This window comes from Alexandromys fortis, unplaced genomic scaffold (genome assembly GCF_014885135.2).
Source record: "Alexandromys fortis isolate MF-2015 unplaced genomic scaffold, M_Fortis_MF-2015_v1.1 scaffold_9, whole genome shotgun sequence".
NCBI classification, from domain to species: Eukaryota; Metazoa; Chordata; class Mammalia; order Rodentia; family Cricetidae; genus Alexandromys; species Alexandromys fortis.
Window position 1 is genome coordinate 21305068 of NW_026067892.1, and position 27905 is coordinate 21332972.

Genomic DNA, 27905 nt, shown 5'->3' on the forward strand with positions numbered 1-27905 from the left:
CCTTGTGCAGGCTAAACAACCATTCTAACGCCGAGTACATATGCCCAGCTGTCTTCTTACTTATTTGAGAGAATGTCTAAGTTGCCCAGGATGGCCTTGAGCTCATCCTATATCTCAAGCAGGCCTTGAACTTGAGATCCTCCTGCCTCAGCCTCCTGAGTAGCCAGGATTACAGGAATGTGCCACTAGGTCTTGCTTCTGATTAGATTTTTTAATCAACTACTTTTAGAAACAGGGAAATAATGAAAATACGAAAGGCAGAGGGGCCCTGGTTGCCTTGAATGAAAATCGGGATTGTGTATCCACAAATAATAGAGAACACGTGACATTTGTCTTTCTGAGCCTGGGTTAACTCGTTCAGTATATTTTTCAGTTCCATCCATTAACCTACGAGTTCATCTTTCTTCACAGCTGGATAGGATTCCATTGCGTATGGACTACATCTTTATCAGGGGAAAGATATTTACATTGTGTCTATTTCCTGGCTGTTGTGCACAGAGTGGCAAAGGCCATGGCTGAGCAGGGTTTCTGTGCGCCGTCAAGTTCTCTGGATCCCTGTGGAGGAGTGGCAGAGGTGGGTCATACCGCAGGTCTAGCTTTAGTTTTCTGAGAACTTCTCCACCGACTTCCAGAGTGGCTACAGCAGTCGGCCTTCTAGGACAGCGACTGAGAGTCCCCGTTTCCCGTATCGTCAGAGTTTGTTAGCTGCTTTCTTAATCTGAGCCAGTTTGACTGGGGTAAGATGAAATTTCAAAGTAGTTTTTAACTTGCCCTTCCTGAGCGCTAAGGAGATTGAGTACTTAAAAAAAATTCTCAGTCAATTTTATTTTCCCCTTTGAGACTTTCTGTTGATATTCGCAGCCCACGGTTTTCACTGGGTTATTTTCCTGATTCATCAAAGATTCACTCCCACTCTGTGGCCTTCCTCTATAATCCTATTCCCTTTGCTGTACAGAGACTTTTTGACTTACTGAGCTCCCTTTTGTCAAGTGCGGGCCTTAATCCAGAGTGAGTGGAATCCTGCTCAGAGAGCCCTTTGCTGCACCTGTGTCTTGTAGGGTACAGCATTCATTTTTTTTTTCTTCTGGCAGTTTCCATGTTCCAGGTTTCACACTGAGGTCTTCAATCCCTTTGGAGTTGATTTTTATGCAGGGTGACAGATACGGGTTTTCTATTTTTGTGAAGAATGTCAGAGATTTTTTTTTTATTGGAATCGCACTGAATCTGTAAATCACTTCTGATAGTACTGTCATCTTCACGGGGCCAGTTCTGCTCACTCACAGCATGGGGATCATAGCTCCACATCTTCCGGGTTGCGTATACAGCCTGAAGGATCCACGGAAGCCAGTAGAGTAGAAAGGGATCTCGGGTGATATGGCACCATAGGACCCAGGTGCTGTGACGTGGGGAGGGAGGGGGATTGCAGGGGACCCGCAGGGGACCTACCTGGGGATCAGGGAGGGTGGTAATGCAGAGGGAGCAGAAGGAAGGAGAAGTAATTATCACTAATGGGAAGACACAGGGAAACACAGCTTCCTTAAATGGAGTTCTGTCATATGGGGCGGTAATGTTCCCCCCAAGAGCCATTGGCTCTCTAACAAAACCTCCATTCAATCTGTTGGTCATTTGAATCCAAGAGTCTCCCAAAGCAATAAAGGCCGTTGCTGCTGCCCTTGGTGGCCTCCTAGATCTTGAAGGTAAGATCCTATTGCTTCAGACACCACACACTTTGGATACAGTACTCAGAGCCTCCTCCCTGAGGGCTAGCTTTCCTGTTTTTGGAAGGTGCTATGCAAGCTGCCCGGGGGAAAAAATTATCAGAAGTCCTCCCCAGCTCTAAAACCTATGAACCACAACAATGACCAGCACAGCAAGATATCCCCAATGGTGCAATCACGGCACTTCTATCTTGGGAGCTAACCAAATAGCTGTCTAATTGGACTTAAGGGCTGCACAGTAGGAGGAAATCCATGCCTGGTACTGTAAGCTTGGCCACCTACCCACTGCAGGTGAGGTTACTGGTCCTAGAGGAGATAGTTTCTTACTGTTCCTATGCCAACAGGCAAGTGTAACGCTCACCCTCCCAAGCAGATAGATTTTTTTCAGATATCCACAACTGATCAAAATATAGGGAATAAGTGTTTGTGGGGTTCCTAGCCCCAAATGATATAGATACAATGTAACCCCTTTGCATTAAGGCTCAGGGAAAACTGGAGAAGGGGGAGCAGAAAGATTTTAAGAGCCCAGGGATCAGGCTGGCTGCTATCAAAGCGTCTTCCTGACATGATAGGAATGCTGTCCCCATAAAATCTCAACAATGTAGCTGCCTAAACAAGAACTTTCTGAGAACGGTTAACATGTCAGCACAGATAGGGTAAGTTTCACAAGGTTCCACCCCTAGATGAAGAGTTATAGGCCATTAACGGCCGCAGGGGGCAGGAGAATTGATTTTCTCCTGGGATGAGCCCACTGATAGGTTATGCAGTCCCAAGTGGTCATCCCCTAAACATATGCACACGAGCAATACTAAATGGACTCGGTAAGGTTGTATACACAAATATATACCTACACATATATATCTGTATACACACGTAAATAATAATCGTAATTATAGAAGTGGGCATGATTTTGAAAGGGAGTTGGGGGAACAGGAAAGGAATTGGAGGGGAAGAGGAGGGGGATGAAATGATTTAAATACAGTATTCGGGTATGAAATTCTCCCAAGTTTTTAGTTACAAACAAACAAAAACTATGACTATGAATTGTGGCTGTAGGGTAAACGGGCCAGCCAAATAAACACACCTTGGCCCTAAAACCACAGTCAAAGAAATATACCCCGACCCTGAGACCAGAGCAAATTCACGGGTCCTGAAACCAGGGCCAAAAGGTTAAACCAGGGTCATTGAAAAAAACACAACTTGGCCCTGAAACCAGAGTCAAAGAAACATACCCTGGTCCTGACCAACTCAGCACAGAAACCAATCAATCCCTGAGCATGAAATCCAGCCAATCTCTGAGCTTCTCCAAGCTCAGGGATTGAGATCCGACCAATTCCCACCCTGAAAATCTTCACCCTAGAAAAATTCTGCCCCTAAGAAACCCTATATAAGCCCTGTACCTGTTCAGTTGGGAGCTGCCTTTTTCCTCCCTGGCAGAAGCAGCCATCCCTCCTGGATTCCTCCCTCCCAATAAGTCTCTTGAATGAGGCTTGGGTGAAGACCTTCTTTCTCCAGAGCGGAGCAGAGCAGAGAAGTAACAACTGTTGCCACAGCCGAGCAGAATGGCGATATCTCTGCCGTGAAACTAGCAGAGAAGAGCTGTAATGGCTCTTTTGCCGGAGTGGAGCAGAACCGCTACATTTCTGCCCGGTAACTCCCTGAGCAGAGCTGAGCAGAAAAGTAATGACTCTGTAGGAGCAGAGCAGATCTGCTATCCCTCTGTGGGAAAACTCTCTTAGCAGAGCAGAGCTGTAACAGCGGCCCTTTTGCCAGAGTGGAGTAGAGCTGCTACATTTCTGCAGGGACCGTCCCCTAGTGGAGCAGAGCTGTAGCATTTACAGGGATAGCCTGACTTCCAAAGGTCAGGATACCTTTCTCTCCAGAGCTGTAACACTTACAGTGGTACTTTGAATGTAACTGGTTTCCATAATCTCATAGGGAATGACATTATCAGGAGGTATGGCTTTGTTGGAGTAGGTGTGGCCTTGTTGGAGGAAGTGTGTCACTGGGGGGTTGGGCTTTGAGGTCTCTTTTGCTCAAGTTTCCTTCAGTGTGACTGTCAGCCCATTTCCTGTCACATTCTGATCAAAATGTAGCCAGCACCATATCTACCTGTGTGCTGCCATGCTCCCCACCATGATGATAATAGACTGAACCTCTGAAACTGTAAGCCAACCATCCAACCAACTCTTCCTTATAAGAGTTACTGTGGTCATAGTGGTTCACAGCAAAAGAAACCTAAGACAATGGGTCTAACAGAATGGTCTATATTGACTTCAAGTTTACCTGGTAGAAATCTCTGTTCCAGCTTCAAAGCCATGCCCAGGTTGGCTCACCAGGCATCTGTGTCTACTGACCCCTTCCCGAGAGAAGTCTCGTGTCATAACAAAGAAAATTGGGGTGGGGCAGAGAGATGGCTCAGCGAGTAAAAGCACTTACTGCACAAGCCGGGTGACCCGAGTATGAATCCCTGGTGCCCATATAACAAAGCCGAAGATGGTAATATACATCTGTAATCCCAGCACTCCTATGGGGATATGAAGGACCAGGTAGGAGAATTACCCAGTGCTCATGGCCCACCTAGAGCACACAGTACAGCTGCAGAAGTCACAGGGTCCACTGCCTCCAGAACACAATACAGAAGACAAGAACTGACTCTTCAAAAATTGCCCCTGACCTCCACAAGTGTGCTGTCTCTCTCTCACACACACACACACACACACACTTTCTCTTTCTCTCTCTCTCTCTCTCTCTCTCTCTCTCTCTCTCTCTCTCTCTCTCTCNTCTCTCTCTCTCTCTCTCTCTCTCTCTCTCTCTCTCTCTCTCTCTCTCTCTCTCTCTCTCTCTCTCTCTCTCTCTCTCTCTCTCTCTCTCCAGAAAGCTGGCTGACCACACGGGTACACCAGTAGCTTACGCCATGGAGCTACTGCCCACTTAGAACAAAGAACCAGCAATAGCTTTAGGGCTACTGTTATAAAACACAACTCATGAGCATTTAGCCCAGCCAGGTTCATCTAAAATTGTCATGGCCAGTGAGGATGTTCTTACTGCGTGAGATTTATCATGGTGCCGGTATAAAAGTGGACCAGAGGGCCCGCCCACGCTGGCGTGGTTCTGCCAGCGTTACAGGATTCCTTGCCTACCCAAGCAATGCCAGAAACCAGACAGAGCCCTGGATCTCATACTTCTCTCTTTCTGGCTGAGTGAATGCACACCCCAGTAACTAAGATCTGGGCCACTGCTGGTGACAGTGACCTGTACTGTGAAATTCCAGCTTCCTTTGGGACCAAGTCAGTTTTGGCTTCTGGCTGCAATACTGCCATCGCTCAGTCCTAAACTATCCAACTGTTACAAACACTAGAGATTCCTCAGTGCAATTTAATAGTCTCTTAAGCAAGCACAGCAAGTAAGCCATGTTGTTTTACCACTGGGAATAATAAGAGAAAAATCGGTATGAGGTTGGCAGCGATGCTGGGGTTCCAAGCTGTTTTGAGACTCTGCCACAGATGAAGAACCCCAAGATGAAATACCTTATCATTTTTTTTAGTATGCATCATGAAAACATTGTTCTCACCCCAAGGGGCGATGAGATGAACATGTTTTATTCAATACTTGCCATCACTGTGGTACACTTGGTGAATTGGCTTCCAAGAGAAAAGCTTAGAATAAAGCATCTGTGGCCTGGGTCTTCTGCTTGGTTCTGCACATAATCAGAATGGATAGACTAGGACAGGATAGGACAGGACAGGAGAGAAATATAGCTAGATGCCCAGAGGTAGGAGAGAGGCCAGAAGTCTAACTAGATTGGAGGGCTCTCCAAGGAAGCATGGATATTTTTTTACCCCAGAGCCCTTTACTTTTATATTGCTGCAATAAAACACCATGACCAGGCCAACTTATAGAAGAACTGGCTTATCTGGGGCTTATGGTTCCAAAGGGATATGAGTTCATCACAACAATAACACAGAACCATGGCAGCCAGCTGGGATGGCAGCTGAAGCAGAAGCTGAGGGCCCACATCCTGAACCACAAACAGGAGGCAGAAAGAGCAAATGAGAAATGGTGCAAATCTTTACGCTCTCAAAACCTATGCCCAGTGGATTACTTCCACCAGCAAGGTCACATGGCCTAACTTTCCAAAACAGTGCCAACCTGGGGACTAAGTATCCAAAGGTCTAAGACCATGGAGGTACATCTACCATCCAAACCACCACACCCCTATACCTTCCACCCACGCTCGCCACTGAAGGTGGAGGCCAATGCCTCTACTCCTGCCCACTGCCATGCCCTTCTCACAAGCTTGCCAGATTTGCTTGGAGACCGCTGCAGCAGGAATGTAAAGCTGCTGACTGGATGATGTCAGCCAGGGCCACAGTGTGACCACGGGTCAGATGGTACCCCAGTACCTCCGCCCCATGTTCATCCACCGAGTTTACCCTGGCTGCATTAGCTATACTATACCAGGACGATCAGCTGACATGGAGACATTATGCCCACGCGGCCTACAGTAATTACCGCCTGACCTTTTGCCTGCTCTGGGAGTCCATCCTGAGAGGATGAGCTGGGAGTGTCCACCCGCAGCTGATGGGGAAATGCAGTGAGCCACAGTGGTGTGCAGAAGCTTACAGGGCATGCCTTCGATACCACTGAAGATCAGCTGAGGCTGAGGGTGGCCTGTGGGGAAGTAGTGCCCACGGCATACTAGGGGTGGAAAGAGGTTTGTGAGGAAGACATGGAATCTATTTCCCACCTACCTGTGGCTTTATAGGTTTTCACTCTGAACAGATTGAGATAGTCCTGGGCATTTGTTTTTTTTTTTAATTACAAAGAAGCATAGATGATCTTCATCCACAGCCTTCTTCCGTTAGCTTTTTTACCCCTTTGGACCAAAGCCACTTGCCAGGTGGCCTTAGACAGATGGATTTGTGAATCCAGAGAACCAAAGGCATTTCTATTAGGCATTTTCTAGAACACAGCATCTCCATGCGTATGTGGTGGCTTGCCCGTTTCCAAATCGGCAATGCTTCCAGATCTTTCCTCAGAGTCTAGGCACATGAGTCTACCTGATCCTCCCTCCAGGCACCCCTCTTCCAGGCCTAGCTCAAGTCCCACATCCAGGGCCCACATCCATCTACTTCCAGAATTACAGAAGGAAGTTCTTCTTGGACCAGATCATCGCTGTGGGATTGTTTGTCCTCATTGTTGAAGTTCAACTGGTAGGTTTTTAAAAAACAATTCCTTATAAGGCATGCAATTAAATTCATAACTTTCTAAAAATTCTAAAAATAAGCCGCGTTCTCAGCCTTTCAGGCAGTTGGAGCTTTGCAGGTGGGTGGAGAGCCAGGGGCAGCAGGACTGATAAGCATTTGACGGTGAGGCACCCTCAGCAGCAGGCCCGGGGCAGCCATGACTGTTAATGTCGTCAGCTCTTACCCAGTACCTCCTCCAGCTTGTGCCCATCACGCTAGCAGCAGAGATAAGACTCGGACTCCAGGCACAGTTCAGTTTCCTTCTGAAGCACAGGATGCTTGAGCAATGTTCTTTTGATTCTCCCTGGTGATCTCCAAACACCTTCCCAGTTACACCAATATTAAGGGACATTTCTTCCCTCTCCAGGGGTTGCTTACCTGTTGGCAGCTGGGCTCCCTAGTGTGGGGGTGGAGGGTGGGGGTGGGGATGGGGAGTGGGGGCAGTGAATGGGATTCACTGAAGGACTTGCCCCTGGCTGGATGGGAGCTGGGCCCCGAAAGGCCATCTCTGGGACCTGCCAGGGCCCTCCACGGTGCTGTCACTTCGTCCCACAGAACTGGTAGAAGCACACAGGCAGACTGGAGGGCCATTAGAGACAAAAAAAAAAAATGACCCTATGGTTTACAAGTGACAGTTCTCACATCACCTGCCGCGGACAGAGGTACCTTCAGTTCCTAACCTCTGTGTTCAATGTAAAGGCTTACATGTCAGTGTGGGACGTGGGACGGGGGTGTCATGCGGACTCTGAATCCCTGTCCTCAAGTAGGTTGGGGCTGTGGGACTCAGTTTGTTCAGTGAAGCATGGGCAGATATGACATAAACCCCTGAAGAGAAGTTTTGGCCACTGTACCGTTGCCATATTTTTATTCCAAAAAGCACCCTGCACAGGGGCCAGCAAAGGTGTTCTAGAAAGGACTTAATAATACTCCAGATGTTGTGGAGCCTATGAGCGCTACCTGGCCCCTCTGTGAAGTCATAATACAAATGAATGGGGTGGAGGCTTTCTACTAAACCTGTGATTTACTAAAGCAGGTCATGAGCCATTTAGCCCTGGGAGGAGCCTGAGAGTCAGGCCCTCAGCTGCCCAGGACTCCCAGGTTTGAGTGGGAAATAGGTTCCTGTTTCCTTATGTTCCTAAGAGTCATATATGTGTGTGTATGTATATATATATACATGAGTCATATATATACATACACACACATATATAAAACATATATAATTATGGTCTCATGATATTATAATGGAGTTGAAAAATTCTTATTGCCCATTGATACTGTAATGGCCAGAACATGATGGTAAGATCCATTTCTGGCTTGTGTGGGGTGATGTTGGTGCAGACATGTCTGCTGTGGTGCTGGTGTTGGGAAAGTATGGCACATAAGTCACACACAGTGCATAACACTTGTCAATGACAATCCATGACTATGTAGTTGGTTTATGCATTTTAAAAATTATTTTCACTTACGTATGTGCACACATGTGTATATTCATGTGTATGCACATTCACTTCTCACATGTGGAGGTCAGAGGACAGCTTATGGGAGTTGGTTCTCTCCTTCTACCGTGTGGGTTCTGGAGAGCAAGCTCGGGCTATCAGGTTGGCAGCAAGCGTCTTGATCTGCCGAGTCATCCGGCCCACCCTCTGTTTACTTTTAACTTAAGTAATTTTTATTACTACTTTTGAGTGCATTCCTTATTTACAAAAAATAATATATGACAAAACATGTGTTGTGTTAGCTTGCAGTTGCTGCACGAATCTCACGTTCACTGCCTACCTCCCGCACACTCCCCTCTCCTCCATCTCTAGAAGTTTCTTTGTGTGTGTACAAATGCATATAAAGGTCAGAGGTCAATCTGGAGCATTGGTGCTCAGGTATCCTCCACAGTTTGTTTCAGTTGTGTGTGTGTGGGGGGGGCGGTCTCTGATTGGCCCAGCACTTCCCCCAGTAGGCTGGGCTAGCTGCCCAGCGACCACCAGAGGGCCACCTGTCTTTGCCTACGCTGGGCTGGGGTAATAATCACAAACCGCTGTACTCCTTTTTTTATGTGGACTCTGAGGGGCCAAACTGAGATCCTAAAGAGTGCAAGGCAAATGTTTTACTGCTTTAGTCACCTCTCTAGGTAGCCCTTTTAAAAAGTGTTTTGGGTCTCGTCGTGTACGTGAGGATAGCCCTGAACTCACTAACCCTGGCCGCCTGAGTCTCCTGCTTCAGCTTTCCTCATGATGGAATTACAGGCATGGCTACCACGTCCATTTGTAGATCCCTTGATTGTGCAGAGCAGCCTTCTCCGGGGCTGTCTGTCCATCTTGGTCTACGTAAGTGTTCTGTTGTGTTCACACTGTGACAAAGTCACCTAGTAATAAACTACTCAGAGCATGAAACAGAGTTAACCATTTCCCAGTCTTATCCATATGAAAGTCTTTTATATTTATTGTGTGCAGTACCAGGTCCCATAAGGACATCGTCATGCAAGGATATTATGTACTTTGACCATGTTCTCCCTGTAGCTGCCTGTCTTCCCTTTTGTTTCCCATCCTTCTTATCAGTCCCTTCCATCCCTATGGGTCCACCTGTACCTTTATGTCATATATACAACATATATACACATATAATATATATACATATACAAATATATAACCTAGGATCTACTAATGATATGAAATGTCAATATTATCTGAATCTGACGTAATTTACTAATACCACTCTCTCCAGTTGCATTCATTTCCCTGAAAAAGGTGTAATTTCATTCCTGTAGAGAAAATTCCATTATATATATATATATGTACATATCTCACACTGTCTTCATTTATCTGCTGATGAACATATAAGCCAGTTCTATCTGTGAATAGTGCAGCAATGAACATGGATGTTCAATAATCTCTTTCATACATTCTGGTAAATACTCAGAAGTGGGATAGCTGGATCATGTGACAGTTTTTGTTTCAATTATTATTATTATTATTATTAATAATATTAATTACTACTACTACTATTGGAGACTCCATGCTGACTTCCATAGTGGCGTAATTTAAATTTCCATCAGTCATATAGAAGAGTTCTATTTTCTCCATATCCTTGCCAGCATTTGTGGAAATCTTTTTCAATGACAAATCTGACAAGATTAATATCTGGCCTAGAATATACAAAGAACTAAAAAAAAATAACCAAATACCAAGAAATCAAATAACCTACTCTACTCAATAAATAGGAAAATGAGACGAACAAGCTGTTTTGAAAAGATGAAGTACTATATAAATGGCCAACAAACATATGAAGGAAACGTGCGGCATCACTAGCCATCAGCAAAATGCAAATGAAAGATGAATTAAGATTCCATCTCACCTCAGTCACTAAGAAAGCATCTGGACTTTTAATAGTGGCGTTATCCCAAATAGCTTTCTACCTCAGTAGTTTGGCTGACAGACTTCTGCCCCCAGCAGAAGCTGACCTGTGACTCCACTATTCACACAGAGCAGCAGTCCTCTGACCTCTACCAAGGCCGGGAAGAATTCTTCAGGGTACAGATATGAGCAGGACGGCCATCTGAGCTTCTGTCTGAACCTGTGCTCTGGAGTCCTAGGCTAGCCATTTCACAGCTGCGCCCTCTCCACAGCCATCAGAGGGGACCCGGAGCTCATGGTGAGCTGGGAGTGGCAGGCGCTGTCCTCTCATGGAAGGGCAAGCTGAATTTTATGCACCTCATTGTTGTATAAACAAGACGTTTACTAGCCGGTTGTTTCCAGAGCAGAAAGCCTGTGTGGCCTGTCCTATGGACTCCAGTCCAGGGGTCAGAGGTGGATCAGATTTCATCAGCATCGATAACCACGCCCATTTTTGGAAGAAACCATGATCCTAAAGGACTTCTGAACCTAACAGCCCATGGCCATGTCCTGGAGGCAGGAGAGGGTGAAACACACCTGTGACTCAGTGCGGATCCCATTTGATAACCCTGTCCTCTCCCTTCCCCATCCTCCCAGGACCCAAGAGCCAAGTCTAAGCTGACCTGAGTTATAGTCTGAACATATATGCAGGGCTGCGAGGGGTGGGGTGAGGGAAGCTCAGGTGCTGTGGGTCAAAGCTGAGCTTCCTAGTGTAGACTGTAGAGTCCGAAGCGGCAAGTTGTCCTTTCCTCTCTGCTCATGATGTCAGCGTTGGCACACAATTGTTTGGGGAGCAGAGATGCTGCTACCAGTTGCTATGCCCCTCATAGAAACTTAAAAATACCAAACACCTATCAACAGCCTGAAGAGATTATTTAATGAAGGAGGGTGGGCCAAGGGTCAGGCCAGGTAACATCACCTCTTTTATCGTAAACGTGCTAATAGTCCTGTGCTGTTTTTGTAATCGGTTAATTGATTAACCTGACACAAGCCTGTGGCCATGTCTATAAGAGATTGTCTTACTAATGACTGAGGTGGGAGGACCTAGCCCTCTGTGGGCAGTACCATCCCTAGGTGGCTGGGCCTGGGCTCTATAAGAAGGTGGCTGAGCCTGAACTGGGGAATGAGCTAGAGAGAGCCAGTGAACAAGCCAGTAAGCAGAGTTCCTTCATAACTCCTCCATCAGTTCCTGCTTGTGCTTCTGCCCTGATTTCCCTCTACAATGGGCTGTGACCGGGAAGCGGAAGCCAAACAAACCTTTTCTTTCCCCACTGTTGCTTTTGTCACGGCGTTGATCACAGCATCAGAAAACAAACCAGAACCAGGCCTAAGCACTGTTTGCTTCCTGAGCAAAATGGGTGTGGGGCCGAAGAGCATGTAAGCCACAGTCAGCAAACACAACAGATACCATAGTGTCCGCGGCAGACCATGGTCTCTGCCTGCCATGACACCCACATCGGTGTTTATGCTGGGAAAAGTGCAGGGATGTTTGTGTGTGTGTGTGGGGGGGGTTAGGTTTGTAAGTATGTGGTGTGGACATGCATATACAGGTGTGCAAATGTATATAACGTATATGATGTGCAGTTGTAGTTTTGAGCTGATGTAGCATAGCTACCAAAACTACAATTCTCCTGAAGTTCGGTGTTTAAATTTTATTTGTTAAGATCTATTGAAAGCCAACTGTGGTGGCTCATGTCTTTAACATGGGAGGAAGAGGCAGGTGGATCTCTACAAGTTCAAAGTCAGTCTAGTCTACATAGTGAGTTCCAGGTCAGCCAGAGCTACATAGTGAAATTCTGCCTCAAAAAAAAAATGTTTTATTTCATTTTATGTGTTGTACTGTTTTGCTTGCATGTATGTATGTGCATCATGTGTTTATCTGGTGCCCATGGAGGTCAGAAGAAGGCACTGGATCCCCTGGAACTGGAGCTACAGCTCACTGTGAAGCACCATGTGGGTACTGGGAACTGAACCTGGGTCCTCCGCAAGAGCAGCGAGTGATCTCACTGCTGAGCCATCTCTCCAGCCCATTTTAAAGGATGATTTTCCATATAAATCTAGGCAAGTCAACTGGAACTTTGGAAAATAAAGCCAGATATTTACTGGTTCTTTTCCTCAGTCTAGCCTATATACTGGTGCCATTCCTTAGAAGCACGCCCAGAGGTCAGAGGTGACCCTGGAGAGAAAGCAGAGCAGGGCTGGTAGATGGACCTTGGGGTAAGGAGGTGCGGAGTGGGCAGGAGCTGGCCCTCCCCCACTCTAACTGTGCACAGGGGCCTTGTCCTGGAGTATGCTGAGCTGGGAGGACAGTGGCCCACACCTCCAGGAGGCACATTCCCTTCTCCTCGGTCTCAGTGGAAACTTAATGACACACGAGGGACCCTCCTCCTCCCTTCCTGGCCTTCATGAAGGAGACACTTTCCCAGGTGGGCAGGTTTCTCGGAGTTGCAGGTAGTTATTACTCTGTGTTCTTTATGTGTCTTACTTTGGCTACAAGTCTACAAACAGACTAGTGGAAATGTAATACAAGTGACATTTAGAAACAGAAGGAACTATAGCAATAACAGCAGGAAAGGACTAAGCCGTGCAGCTAATTCTGGTTCTCAGCTCATAGTGCTCCTCAAAATGCCACCCCCCCAGACTCCTCCCTGAGCAAGCATGCTGAGTATCAGTGAGTGAGGGGTTTCCTAGACAACGGAATGCTACTCCAGCGCTGTATCCTGGAACCGCTGGCGATTACCTCACAATCCAGGAGCCAACACGCACGTATTTACAGGGCTCTTGATGCCAAGCGGTTGGCCACAAGGAGAGGCCCCAGTCACCCACAGCCGTTCTGGTGTTGCTTCCTTTAGGATAGTTCAGGAATCCAGGAGGTGGAATAAGACCCCTGGAAATCATGGACAGAGCTCTGGGCCCCGGGGATTACCTGGGAGGGGACGGTGCAGGACAGATGGGCCAGCTCCCCAATCCTGGCTGCAGCACGTGGGTCGCTGGAGCTGATTAGCACCGGAGCGCTAATTTCCATGGAGTGCCTGTGGCTGGCCGCCTGGGAGGACTTGTGGGTCACACTGAGCGCAGTGAAGGAGTGGCGCTTCTTGGCATTCTTCTTGCTGTCCACACGTCGTTGAAAGGCACTGACTGCCCCTGAGCTACTTAGGGTGGGACCGGAGGCCACGCTGGCTAATGTGCTGGGGTCGGAGGGCAGGAGGGCGTCATGGTTGCATGCAGCGGCAGCAGCGGCAGGGCACAGCTTGTCCATCTCAATGAGTTGCTTGGCGGAGTCGTTGAGCTAGATGAAAACATGGAGAAGGAACGTCATTACTTAAACATCAGCCACCCTGCATTCTCCTCTCTACCTCTGAGCCCTTGGCCCCGAGTTCTCACTTAGAGAATGATGTGTTTACAGGGCTCCATCTTTCATATGTGGCTCCCACCATGAGTTTGTACAAGAAAGTAGGGATGCCTGCCGTGGGTTTCCTTGCAAAGGTTTCTTGGTGTCACCCAAAGGTATAGGAGGCAGGAAGGGCTTTCTAGGGCTGCTACGCTGACCCTTAGCTTTCTCAGTGGCTTGGCATTTCTCGGCACAGTGTGCAGCTCTGAGGAAAGGGTAAGGTACAGGCAAAATGAAGCCAGCATCTTCGGAAAATTGTGGGTGGTTTGAGGCACACCTGGTCTGGTGTCCAACGTATTTTGATCATATTAGTCCATCTTCTCTAACTCCTCCCAGGTTCAACTCCTAACTTTGTATCCGTTTTGAAAAAAACAAAACAAAACATCAAGTACAAGACTGTGTTGCCCGTATACTTTTGATATGTGGCTTTCCACTGCATCCTGGTCAACCTACCAAGGACCATAGCTTTAAGAAGACCGACTCTTCCTCTCCTGGCAGCTATTAACTGCCAATAGCTCCATAGCTAGAGGTATGACACTGTGACTATCCCCCTCCCCATTTAATCCTTTTATTCTAATTTCCCTTTCATCTCTTAATAAATCTTTACTCTATTTCCCCTTCCTTGGAAGGTGAATTCCTCCCCTTAGGTCCCTTACTAGCTACTTAAATACTTCGTGATATTTGTGTCAAAACCACACACATCTAAAGTTTACAAGCTAATATCCATAAGAGATAACATACAAAGTTTGTTTTACTGGATTTAGGTTACCTTACTCAGGATAACTGTTTCTAGGTCCATCCATTTTCCTGAAAATTTCATAATTATATTTTTCTTAACAGCTGAATAAACATTGTGTAAATGTGCCACATTTTCATCATCCATTCAGCTGGTTGACTGAGTCCAAGTTCAGGCTGTTATGACTAGAGCAACAATCAGCCTGGATGAGCATGTACCTCCATAAAAAGATGCAGACTCCCTTGGGTGTATTTCCAGGAGTTTTATAGCTGGGTCTTGCAATGATCAGATCAATTCTCAGCTTTCTGAGGAACCTCCACACTGATTTCCATAGTGGACATCTCAGTTTGCATTCACACCAACAATGGGTAAACTTTCCCTTTCCCCTCAACTACACCAGCATATCCTGTGTTTTTCTATTATTGCCCTTGCCATTCTGACTGGGGTAAGACAAGAATCTCAAAGTGTTCTTATCTTAATTTCCCTGATGGCTGAGGATGTTGACTATTTCTTTAACTGTTTGTGTCTAACCTTTGGGAACTCTCTGTTTAGTCTTTCTTGATATTCAATTTGTTTCAGTTCTTTATATATTCTTTATACCAATCTTTTATCAGATGTGTAATTGGTAAATTTTTCTTATTCTGTAGGCTGTTTCTTTGCTTAAATGATGGTGTCTTTTGCTGTCCAGAGCGTTTTAGCTCCACAGGATATTTTTTTTCTTTCTTTTCTTTTTTTTTTTTTTTTTCCGAGACAGGGTTTCTCCATAGCTTTTGGTTCCTGTCCTGGAACTAGTTCTTGTAGACCAGGCTGGTCTCGAACTCACAGAGATCCGCCTGCCTCTGCCTCCCGAGTGCTGGGATTAAAGGCGTGCGCCACCACCGCCCGGCAAGATCATATTTTTTAACTGTTGGTCATAGTGACTCTGCTATTGGTTTTTGTTCAGAAAGTCTTTTCCCGTTCAATGAGTTCAAGCCTTTTCCTATTCCCCACTTTGTATTTCAGCAGGTTCAGTGTATCTGGTCTTAGGTTGAGGTCCTGGACCCATATGGAGTTGATTTTCATACAAGTTAATAAATGTGGACTTATTAACATTACATGCAACCATCCAGTTTCACCCGCAACGTTTGTAGAAGATGGTGCATTTTCTCCACTGTGTGTCTATGACTTCTTTGTCAAAATATCAGGTGTCTGTAGGTATGCAGAATTATGTCTAGGTCTTCAATTTATTCCACTGATCAACATGTGTGATTTGTTTATATGTGATATATTACTATAGCTCTGAAGTACAACCTGAAATCTAAGAGGGTGATGCCTCCAGAAGTTTTGCTTTTGTTTTCTCTTCAGGACTGATTTAGCTCTCCTGTGGGGTTTTTTGTTGTTGTTGGTTTGTTTGTTTTTGATTTTGACTTTGTAGTCCCCTATTGAAGAATGTTTTTTCAATTCCTGTTAAGAATTGTGTTGGAATTTTGGTGGAGATCTTGCTGACTCTGCAGATTACTTTTTTGTAGAATGGCCATTTTTACAATATTAATCCTGTGTCACAGACATGGGAGATCTTTCAATTTTTTGGTGTCTTTAGTTTTTACCTTCAACACCTTAAAGTTCTTATTATTATACAAGTTTTTCATTTGCTAAGTTGGAGTAATCCAAAAATCTTTTTGAGGCTATTGTGACAGGTATGGTTTCCCTGATTCCTTTCTTAGTGTATTTGTCATCTGTATAGAGGAAGGCTACTGATGCTTGTGTGTTAATTTTGTATCCTGCTCCTTTACTGAAGGTGTTATTCAGCTGCAAAAGTCCCCTTTTACATATAAAGGGTCTTTTACATATAAAGTCATACCACCTGCAAAAGGACACTCTGAATTCTTCCTTTCCTACTGTATCCCTTCATCTCCTTCAGTTGTCTTATTGCTCTAGCTTAGATTTCAAGTACTAAGTTGAATAGATGTGGAGACAGTGAACATCCTCATCTTGTTTCTGATTGGCAAATGCTTTGAGTTTCTCTCCACTCAGCACGATGCTGGCTGTTGACTTGCCTTTAGTATGTTGGGATATGTCCTTGTATCTCTATGCTCTCCAGGACTTTTAATATGAATTGACTTTAAATGCAAAAGGGGCCTTTGACAAAATTCAAAGATACGATTTTTTTCATATTTCAGTTTTTTTACGTAGTGGATTAAGTTTATTGATTTCTGTATGTTGAACCATCCCTGCATCTGTGGGATGAAGCCAACTCAATCATGGTGGATACTCTTTCTGATGTTTTCTTGAGTTCAGTCTGCAAGTATCTTATCAAGACATTTTGCGTGTGTTTTCACAAGAGATATTGCTCTGTAATTTTCTTTTTTTTTTTGTTGGTTCTTTGTGTGGTTTTTGGTATCAAAGCATTAGTGGCTTCATGACAAGAAATAAGAACTGTCCCTTCCATTTCTATTTTGCAGAAGAATTTGGAAAATTACTATTTGCTGGTAGTTCTTTGAAGATCTGGTAGAATTTTGCACTGAACCTATCTGGTCCTGGACTCTTTTTGTTGTTTGGGAGATTCTTAATTACTGCTTCTATTTTACTAGGGGTTTTGGGTCTATTTAAATTGTTTTCGTTTCATATTGATTTAACCTTGGTAGGGTTGTATAAGTCAAGAAATTCATTAATTTCCTTTAGGAGTTCCAGTTTGGTGGAATACAGAATTTTAAAAAATTAAGATTATAATATAATTACATCATTCCCATTTTCCTTCCTCCAAACCCGGTAATATACTTCTTCCCACTCTCTTGCAAATGAATGGCCTTGTGGTCCATTATGTCACCTGCTGGTTTTTGTGTGTTTTGTATTTTTTAGATGGCCTATGGCTTATTGGGGGAGCATTGTCAGCCCAGACACGAAAATCTCATTGAAACCATACATTTATTTATACACTAACTTGCATGATTGTAGGCATTTTTGATAGATACTTTATTGTGTAATTGCTTAGGACTTTTTCAGACACCCTTACTGCTATTCTGCTCCTTTCCTTCTGTATTTATCTTCCTCCCCATCCACTAATCAGAGCTCCCCCCGCATTTCCTACTATCAGATCAGATTTTAAAGTACACACGATTTTCTAAATTTCCTCAGGGTACATTGGAATATCTTCCTTTTCTTCTCAAAGTTTATTAATTTGAATTTCCTCTCTCATCCTTTTAATTTGGTCAAAGGTCTGTCAATCTGTTTGGCTTCCTCAGAGGACCAACCCTTCATTTCCTTGGTTCTTTGAATTTTTGTTGTTTGTTTCCTTCAGCCCGGAGTTTGATAATAGGAAATGACTCTTATAAGGCTGAAATAAAAGCTGACCATGTCAGCATTATCTTCCAGAATACTGCATGCCCTGCCCCCTCCACACACATTTCTGGAACCTCGTGGTAGCTTAGACACATCTCTGACTGCCAGACCAGCATCCTCGAGTGCGTTTGCTGTGCCTCTGTGATTAGATTCAAACCAAGAGACACATGGTGTCTAGCAAATTCCACCAGGCTAGATACGTCAGATACAATGAACGGGAGGAGATGACCAGGAGCCATGGCTGTAGAACGGGGGTGGGGGGGGGGACCAGAGTGTGAAGGAGCAGGCCACGTGTGCATGCTGGCAGCAATAATTTCGTATTCATAACAACCGAATATTATATCATCATGTAAATGTACTACATTTTCATTATCCTTTAATCAGACGCTGGGCATCCAGGTGTCTCCATTTCCTGAGTACTGTGAGGAGAACAGGGGTGAACATGAATGAGCAACTGTTTCTAGAGTAAGACATGGGGCGCTCTGCACGTAGGCATAACTGGATTATTCCATAGATCTATTTCTTTCTAACCTTTGAGAAACTACCACCCCGATTTCCACAGGGGCTACACATCTTTACATTCCCTCAAAAATGAGTGCTACCCTTTCCCCTTTTTGCTTTTCTTTTTTCATCTTAGCCATTGTGATGATGCTAAGATGAAATTGCAAAGTAGTTTTAATTTGCATTTCTAAGGATATTGAACATTTAAAAACTGCTTTCCCAGACATTTGTACTCTAACTTCTGAGAACTGTTTCCTTCCATGTCTCAATTTTTAAAAGGGTTATTTTTTTCTTTTTCATATATAAATTCTAAATTTACATAATTTTCCATTTCTTTCTTCCATGTCACTCCCACTCCAAAATCCATGACTCCTTTGGTTATTGTAACATATATGTATATATACATATATGTTTTATTTATATCTATATATAAATTTATACATGTATCATTTATGTATATATAAATTTACAAATGTTTTATATAAACACAGCTTTCTGAGTCCCTTCAGTTTTGCTTATATGCATATATGATTAGGGCTGACCCCTTGGTATTGGGTAACACAGCAGGGGGCTTGTCCCTGGAGAAGACTGATTCTCTCTCAGAAGAGAATTGCCTGAAGCTCCTCATCCATGACAGTAAAAGCCATATATAAGAAACTCACAGCCAATAACATCGTAAGTGCAGAAAAATTTCAGAAATGGGACCTAAAGTCCTTGAATTGGGTCTGACTTGAAAACCTCCTCCTACTTTAGGACTAGCTTTCATAGTACCACGAGTTACCATAACAGTTCTCTCCATGAAGGAGAGAACCCAGCTACGATGCCTATGAACTACCTATGAACTACTGGCCAGCATAGCATGAGAGGTCTGAGGACGCAATAGTGGTACCTATACCTTGGGAGTAACCAAGAGCTCTCTAATTGGACTTAAGAACAATCCAACAAGAGGGAAATCATGTCTGGTACTGGAAACCTAGCCAACTACTTAGAGCTAGTGAGATCATGTACCTTGGAGGGGAACCTACAACTGCCACCTTAATAAACCAGCATAATCTTTAAATTTATTCCAAATAAGTATCCCTCACCAAGGACACCACTTTGGAACATGGAGATGCAGTTATAGACCCCAGTGCCAATGGACACACAGCTATAACACAACTCCTGCACCCAAGACTCAGTGATCACTGTAGAAGAGGAGATAGAAAGACTGTAAGACCCAAAGGAACAGGGAGTTTGCTCTGAAATTATGTCTCCTAGAAGTGTTACAGCTACACGCATACAGTCTCACCAACACGACTGCCTCAAAGAGAGCTCAACAAAGAGGACACCAATAGACAGGAAAATGTTGACAAGGGTGAGGTGGGGAGGGGGAGGCTGCAAAGGATTAATGCTACACAAAGAGCTACAGGCCATTAAGAAATGCTGAGCGTGGGAGAAATAGTCTTCCTTGGGGAGGAACCCCCCCCCCCCGCACAACTGGTTATCTAATACCAAGTGGACACCGCTTGAAAACAAAACAACCTTATTCAGACTGAATAGGTTTTCTCAATAGGAATACATACACAGACACAGAAGCAGGCAGGCAAAGACACACACACACACACACAATGAAAAAAAAACAAAGTTATGAATTTGAAAGAGAGCAGGTGCATGCATGGGAGGTTTTGAAGGGAGGAAAAGGGAATGATGTAACTGTATTATAATCTCAAAGAAAAATTAAGAAACATTTAAAAAGTATGCTCCATAAAATTGGAAAGTCGAAAAGTAATGAATCTATATCTAAATGCACATAACTAGCAAGCTTAAAGCAAGGTGACCTCATCATATCTTGTAACAACTAACAAAGATAGAAGCAGTAATTTAGAGATTTCTCAACTAAAAAAAAGCATAGGGTCAGAGAGTTCAGTACAGAATTCTAGCAGACCTTAAAAGAGGAATCAACCTCAGCAGTTTAAGTTATTCCATAAAATAGAAATGTAAGTAACACTCCGAGTCTCTTGTTTGGAATCCCGCCCCTGCCAGCCTAACTGAGGAGTGAGTGACAGCTGTCTTCTGCAGAAGGGAAAGTTAGATTTCTTTAAGGGTGTGACTCCTAGAAAGATGACCACATTCCAGTGGATGACCGAAAACCCATAAGCCAGAATATATATGGTCAATATAAATTGGACTTGGTGGAGACAGAGAAAGAGAGAGAGAAAGACAGACAGACAGAGTGCTAGCACATGAAGTTGTGTGGGGGCAACTTGGGGTAGATCATTGAGGAGTTATGAGGATGAATGAAGGGTGGATATGATCAAAGTCTTTTGTACACATGAATGTAACTAACAAATGATTAGTAAAAATATTATATTTGAAAAAGAAGGGAAACCACAGAAAAGAAGACATCTAGAAAATGTGGTGATTAACCAAACGTTGGCTTCCCTTTGGGAAGATAGTTTTCAATAGCTTCAAAGTAGAGCCCTTCATTACTCTAACTTTGAAGGACTTGGAAGACAAAAGAGCAGGAGAGAGGGAATGTGAGTGATTTCAGCAGGAATAAGATGAAGCTGTTGTTTCTCATTTTGCCACAACTGGTTGAAGGGGGGAGCTATAGAAATTCTTCCAAAGTGCGCATGCATATTTGAGCACTTCTGTTAAAAGTGCCAGGATCACCATGAACTTGTGTACAATCTTTGCGAAACAATAATTAGTACCAAAGGTAACAGATGAGGTATTTTTCCCTACTGGCAGGGGTATAAATCTTGGTAAAAATCCCTTGCCAAGCACTGCAGCTGTGGGGGATCAGGGGAGCAACTCTGAGGTTGCAGTCAATGCTTGGTTCCTACTGTAAAATCAGGCACCCCATTCCTTCTGAACTAAAGCCTCCCCTGACCTCAGCAGGGAGATGCTCTGTTGTTGCTGTGAAGGTGCCAGAGGACTTCTGCATGGCTACACGCTCTCTACACCATGTCTGAAAACTGTTACCTCTGCCAGCCCTGCCCAAAGAGTATGGCAGCCTCAGTACCACATCTCTGCTGGAAAAAACGGTTCCCACCTCTATAGCCAGGACCTATCTCTGCCCCTGCTAGGTAGAATCTGAGAAATTCCTTTATTTTTCAAGTTTGTTTGTTTGTGTAGCATAATCTCACTATGCTGCCCAGACTGGCCTCAATCTCAAAGCCTTTAAGTATTTGAGGCTTCATCCCCTGAGTGCCAAGACTGCAGGGATGTGGTCTCAACATCTTTAAGTCTCCGGCGCTATGGATGGACTGCAAGAACATGATGCTTGGTTAAATGAGTCAGATGTACAAAGAAAAGAGGCAAACGATCTTATTCACGATATGGACTCTGAAAAGGAGTCAAATATGTAGAGAATAAAGCAATGACTACCAAGGTGAGGAGGCAATGTGTCAAAAGACATGAAGGAGTAGACGGTGGCATGAACAAGTTAAAGAGCTGGGGTGTAACAGGGGCACGGTGGTTGATAACAGCTGTAGAATCACACTAAGGATTTCTGTAGCAGGAGAAAACTGCAGCTGTCCTTGCCAATGGGAAAATGAGCGGCTGTGTGCGCTAATGGCTGGGCTCACTTATTATACCATCGTAACCACTTAACTGCATAAGCATCTTATAAGATGTTGCTTACCCTAAACATAAAGTGAAATTTGCTTTTTAAAATGGGGAGGATGCTCTCTGGGCCCTTCTCCAAGTAAAGACTCGTTCCCCGAGGAGGTAGTCTTACTCTGTAATTCTGGGAGAAAATTAGCATGGGCCAACAGCAAAGTAGAAAGGGTCTGTTGCAGCCTAGTCATTGTAGGGTTTATAGTCCAGCCACGAAGTGACTCCTCGTCAGGATCTCTGACGGCAGTTATGCGTGGGTACCTAACCCAGCTGAGGTGCCTGGGAGGGGCCAGCCCATGACCTCTCAAACAGGAGAACATTATCCTGTGCTATTTTATGGTTAGATGGCAGATGGGGAGTGTGTGTGTGGACTGGACAGGACAGGGAATGGCATTCAAAGAAGGCCTCCAAGAACACCTTGAACTCATATAGTAAAGAGATGAGCCTGAATGGGGTAGATGTCGAAGAGTTACAGGGGATGGGTTGAAAGTCATGTGGCTACGGAACATGGCTTCAAGAGGGAAAGGTGTGAGCGCGCATGTGTGTTTGTTGTTATGCAAAGTTCAGAAGGATGAGGACTGAGGAAACACCCCTGGGCTTGGAAGGGAGGTGACAAGCTAACCTAGGTACTTGTGGGAGATGCCTTTCACTGCACTGAGCTTTTTAAGGCTAAGCCTATAGAGCTTTGAAGGCTGTGATGTTCGCTGGTTTGTGAACATCACCAACCTGGACCCCTTTTATAGGAAAGATCAAAATGAAGAATGCACAAGCAAGTGTACCAGGCTGAGGGGAGCTGAGCCAAGGCCCCTTGTCTATAGTCACGGAAGGCGCTAAGGCAGGCAGGTGGCTCAGCATAGCCTAAGGAGGATAACTGAGCCAGAGTCCCTCTGCAGGAAAAGGCCACCAGACAGCTAGCACCCAGCCGAGGGGCTCGAGTCAAGTGTAAAAATGACCCCATCTTTACCTTCTTGAGCATTATTGCTTTTACTCCTGTCCCTATGAATGACCTGTCCTGGTAAGAAAGTAAAATAGCCAGGGCTCTCTCCTGTGACGCAGGTGCGCCTCCCCAGGCCAGTGGGGACATGTGTCATCCAGGGCTGTTCTGGGATTCTATGACAGGTGGAGTTTGTTTGCAGATAGAACAGAGGAAAGTCTCGGAGATGACCCTAAACACCTTAGGAAGTGAGAGGACGGGAGCGGCTTGCAGTGTTAAATGCATGGTAGGCACGCGAGTTTCCCAAGGCAGTCTGCTCAGCTGAGCCCAGCCCACATACTCTTCCACTGTGTCTGGTCTCTTGAAGAAAACTTGCACGAGCCAAAACTTGCACGAGCCAAAACTTGCACGAGCCTTTTCTTTCCCTTTTACAGATCTAGAACAAAATCTTTCACTCAGCAACCCCAGAGTTACACACTGGCTTGCAGATTGAGGGAACATACTGTCGTTGAACCAAATGCCATGTCCTGCCAATGGGGATGTTCACACCCATCTTCCTGATCCATTTTTCTAATGCCCAAAATGATCATCAAACAGATACTAGCAATACTGTCCTATCTACGTCCATGCAAACTTCTCTTTAGCTAAGGCTGAGTACATGTGTCACGTGCCCAGGACCAGTATCTCTCCTTTGAAGGGTTAGGAAGGTCCTGTGTTAGCATCCGGCTCTCCAGTCTTGGGTTTCCTGGAGGAACTTACAGTGTGCAAAGTTGGTCCAGGTGCAAGGCCTGGGGGTAGCATCAGTGAGCAGGGTCTGCCTGGGGTTGAGGAGGTTCAAACCTCGGGAACTGTGACTTGGAGCTTCACTTATCCCCTGCCCTAAAGGGCAGGTCTGCGCTATATCTGTGGCTGAAGTCAGAAGCCCTCAGGAAGAGTAGCGGGTGAGGATAAAGGGTTTTCGGACTATGTGTGATCTTACAATGAGTTTCTAAGAACATACTGAATTTCCTAGAAAAGACTTGTTCAAAAACAGTCAGCAGTTATTCCTCGCGGTTGAGAACAACCCTCTCCCAATTCTCAGGCCTTCTGCCTGAGGCCAAGAGACCTTCCATCTGTGTCTCTGCTAAGACCCTTGCACTTGGACTGAGCCACAAGCATCTCAGGGCTCCAGCTTGTGGGTGGTTTGTTGTCTGACTCCTCAGCCTCTATAACCGCATGAGCCAACTTCCTTAACGTGTCCTTTAGTACATGATTGTCACCATCTCTTCAGAGAAACTTGACTCACATACAACCTCTCTTGAGCTTCCTCCCTGAAAATGTTCACCTGCCCAGTCAGGGGACTGGAAATCAGCAAGACGAAAGACAGAAACGACAAGTACCAGGAGCTAGCGAACAGCCGAGTGCCACAGCACCACCGGCCATGCCCGCAATCACAGCTGCAGAACTCTGCTTTCTCTCCGTGGTAACACTATGTTTAGAGACAGGGGTTCAAAATAACTTCCCCTCTTTATAGTCGATGAAGTAATGAGCTACTGTGCTGCATGAGAGGATGAACCCAAACCAATTCAGGCAGCTGAATGAGGTTCAACAAACGCCTGGCAATGCATTCTAGAGCTGATGCTAGGGACCGACCGTCACACAGGAGACAGTTGCCATTAGTAACATTTACTTTGGGACTGATTACATCTATTTAGCTTAATCAGGATTTTAGTTTTGCTACCATTATTTTCTTTTCAGGATCTATAAATAGTACCATAAGTTTCCCATGTACCACACAAGTTTTGTTTAAGCCCCAGATATAGCTGCATCAGATCAAGGTCTGGCGTAATCCAACCTGCTCCCATATGCTCCTATCCATCCTGGGATGAGGATACTACCACTGCCTGGAACTGTTCTCCTCCTCAGTCTCTCTCACCACCTAGAGTACAACACTGAAAAAAAAAATGCACCCTGGGTGTTCTAGACCTCCAGCTTCTGGAAGACATGAGTTGCCGTGTCTCATAAAGGTGACAAGGTTGGCCACTGGCAGAGGCGAAGAATGGGAGATGTACCCAGAGGGGTCCACGTCAGAAGCCTACGGTGTCCCTAAGTTGCCTTAGCTAGCTGAGAGTTGGGCTGAGGGCTGACTATGACCACAATCTTTTGGAGCCTTGTGAAAAGGGACTGTGTTGGATGGAGATCTTCAGGTGGGCGACCATGCTACAGGGCAGGGGTAGAGTCCTTCAAAAGCAATCCTATGGCTCATTCAATCCATCCTTGACCTCTTGGTTGAGGGAGGAAGGACACCCTTAGCCTGCTCATTTTACTTCTATTAACACAAGCACAAGTTAAAATACCAAAATAATGACACTATTCTACTCTTTCCTGGAATAGGGACCTGGAAAGAAGGGCTTTTTGAATGTTGGGCCTAATTCTTGTAGCAACCCCTGGGTCTCCATCATTCCTGTGATGGTGAGAAACACAGGCTTCTCCTTTCTACATCCCAGCAAATGCGCGTTACCCAGCTGTCATGCAATGACTGAGAAGGTGCCCTTGGTCTCAGTGTGGAGATGGCCAATGAAAGGTTTACAGCAGTGGCCCTCAACCTTCCTAACGCTGTGACCCTTTAATACAGGTCCTCATTCTGTGGTGACCCCAACCATAAAATTATTCTCATTGCTACTTCATAAACTGTAATTTTGCTACTATTATGAATCATAAGGTAAATATCTGTTTTCCGATGGTCTTAGGTGACCCCTGTAAAAGGATCTTTGAACCCCCCAAAGGGGTATGACCCATAGACTGAGGACCACTGCTAGGGGGAAAAGATAAAGTGGCAGTGCTGGGACCTGGGGTCATGGATGGTGCTGGGGCAGCGGTAAAGAAGCTGGAAAGGCCATGAGGAAAAGTCTTGGACAAGCGTATTGTGGACAGAGGCGAGCCTGGGACAGCTAACGTGTGAGGATTAAGGGGAGAGTGTCAAGGCAATCAGTTCTACAGTGCAGAAGGAGCTATGTGAGGGAGGGTCAGTCTTCTCAGAGTAGGGCTGTTCAGGAGCAAAGGTCAGGCTGGCTCAGACCACATCTACAACTTTGTCTCATTGTGATTGTTTGGCAAGCCCAGGTGAGAGCCAGCCACAGCTGGAGAACACAGTGCAGCTTGTGGTATACGCCATCTTTCATTTACAGCCCAACAAGGGCTCAGTATGATTGTATGTATCCACGTAGATAGGAAGGTGAGGCCAGACATGAGTTCCTGGGTGAGCTGGCAGGATTCCAGCCAGATGCTTGCCATCAAACCTGCAGTTGCTACACCATGCATCAGGTCCCAGATGAAACGGCTGCCCAGGAGACCCTGTGTTTCTCATAATGATTAAGACATGTCTATGCGGTGAGGAGACAGCATCCAGCCTGGGAGGAACCTCTGAAAGTGGTCAGAGAATCCTCCTCATACACTGGGGCAGTTTAGAAGAAGCCTCCAGGAAGCCGCAGGCACTACACGCTTGGGGAGGGGAGGAATCTCCCTCTACGTCAGGAAGGGGCCCCCCCAGGCCCGGGCCCCCATTCTGGGGAACCAAACAACAGGTGTGTTAGTGAGCTTACCTCCACGTACAAGAGTGGGAAAATCCCGACCTTGTCTCCCAGCATGCCTTCGGCCCAGTTATCATCCACTCTCCGGATCACAGTTAAAACTTCATCCTGAGGTGCGCAGAGCCCGCCATGTGTGCACAGTGGAAAGGAAACAAGAGGACAGTTAGAACAGAGCAACTGAGGCAGAGACAGTCTAAGGAGAACATGTCACAGGCTCAGGCTCTCACATGTAAGACAAAATCCTTCCTTCCACTTCAGTCAAAAGCTTACTTCTTAGCCTCTCCCCAACTCTGACCCCTCTGTCCCTCCATTGGATCATTATTGCAGATACTCCCCAAATGAAAAGCCTAACAATTTACCACATAGTGTTTTCAAATGAATGCTCTTAATATTAACTGAACGAAATAAAAAATGCTTCAACTAAAGATAAATTCAGCCATTCAATATAGAATTCCAGTATAAAGTGTTCTTAAGTTTTTGGCTCCATCAGAGAGAGAGAGAGAGAGAGAGAGAGAGAGAGAGAGAGAGAGAGAGAGAGAGAGAGAGAGAGAGAGAGAATAAAAAGGAATAACTCAGTTCAACTATACTTAGAATTGTAAGTATATGATGCTCTGTATTCTTTTGCATCCCTTGGCATAGCAGACACAAGTGTGTGTGTACAGTGAAAACATGGAAACAGAGACAGAGATGACGACTGAGGGAGGTGGGCGTCTCAGGAGGGAGGCGGGCACCTCAAGAGGGAAGTGTGTGTCTCAGGAGGGAGGTGGGTGTCTCAGGAGGGAGGTGGGTATCTCAGGGAGGAAGGTGGGACACAGGCTGTTGGTAAGAAAGCAGATGTTCAAAACCCATTCACAGGCACCTGGAGCCCTAGGCAGGCAGGACAGAGGGCATGGGGAGATGCACACGTGGGAAAGTGATGAGTTTAGGGTGAGAGATGATTGTGCATCAGCTTTCGGCACAGAGGCTGCCCCAGGATGTAGAGAAGGACTGACGTTACACAAGAGAGCATGGCTATCTGCACCTGCCCACGACCCACACTCTCTTGGGTCCATCTTTAGTAGCCAAGGAATATCTTGGAACCCCACTGCAAGCATATCTTGCCCAACTTTTCCCATCAAAACGTCAACAGCCTTTCTCTTTGGGTATTTGCTCCAAGACCAGATGGCTCAACAGGAACCGTAATGTGCTAGGAGCTGGGGTCCAAAGGAGCTCGATGGAATGACACTCACTATTCTGCCTGCCTTCTTGGAAAGCCTACCTACTGCAAGTGAAGCAGCGTGACAAGATTTGTAGCATCCCTCCAGGTCAGAGGAAGGGCATGTCAGGTCGGCATCAGGAGATACTGGAGAAGATGCTGCCCTAGGAGGGGCTGTCGTGCTTGAGGGAGTGCACACTTTCAGGTGGCCATCAAAGGTAAGGGAGTCACAACTCCAGAGGACTTTGATGAGTAAGTGAGGCTTGGGCCCTGCATTGAGGACTTGTTCATTCCCTTAGTACACCCTCCTC

General features: G+C 45.5%; 1 protein-coding gene across 1 annotated transcript in view; it reads right to left on the reverse strand.

The window, feature by feature from the left end:
• The window catches only part of Sh3rf3 (SH3 domain containing ring finger 3), a 255973-nt gene that overhangs the window by 55904 nt on the left and 172164 nt on the right, over positions 1 to 27905 (reverse strand). The window contains exons 3-4 of the mRNA XM_050138107.1: positions 26412 to 26507; positions 13277 to 13639 (exon numbers count right to left, since the gene is read on the reverse strand). Coding sequence (XP_049994064.1) covers positions 13277 to 13639; positions 26412 to 26507 — 459 coding nt within the window. The remainder of the gene's footprint in view (positions 1 to 13276; positions 13640 to 26411; positions 26508 to 27905) is intronic.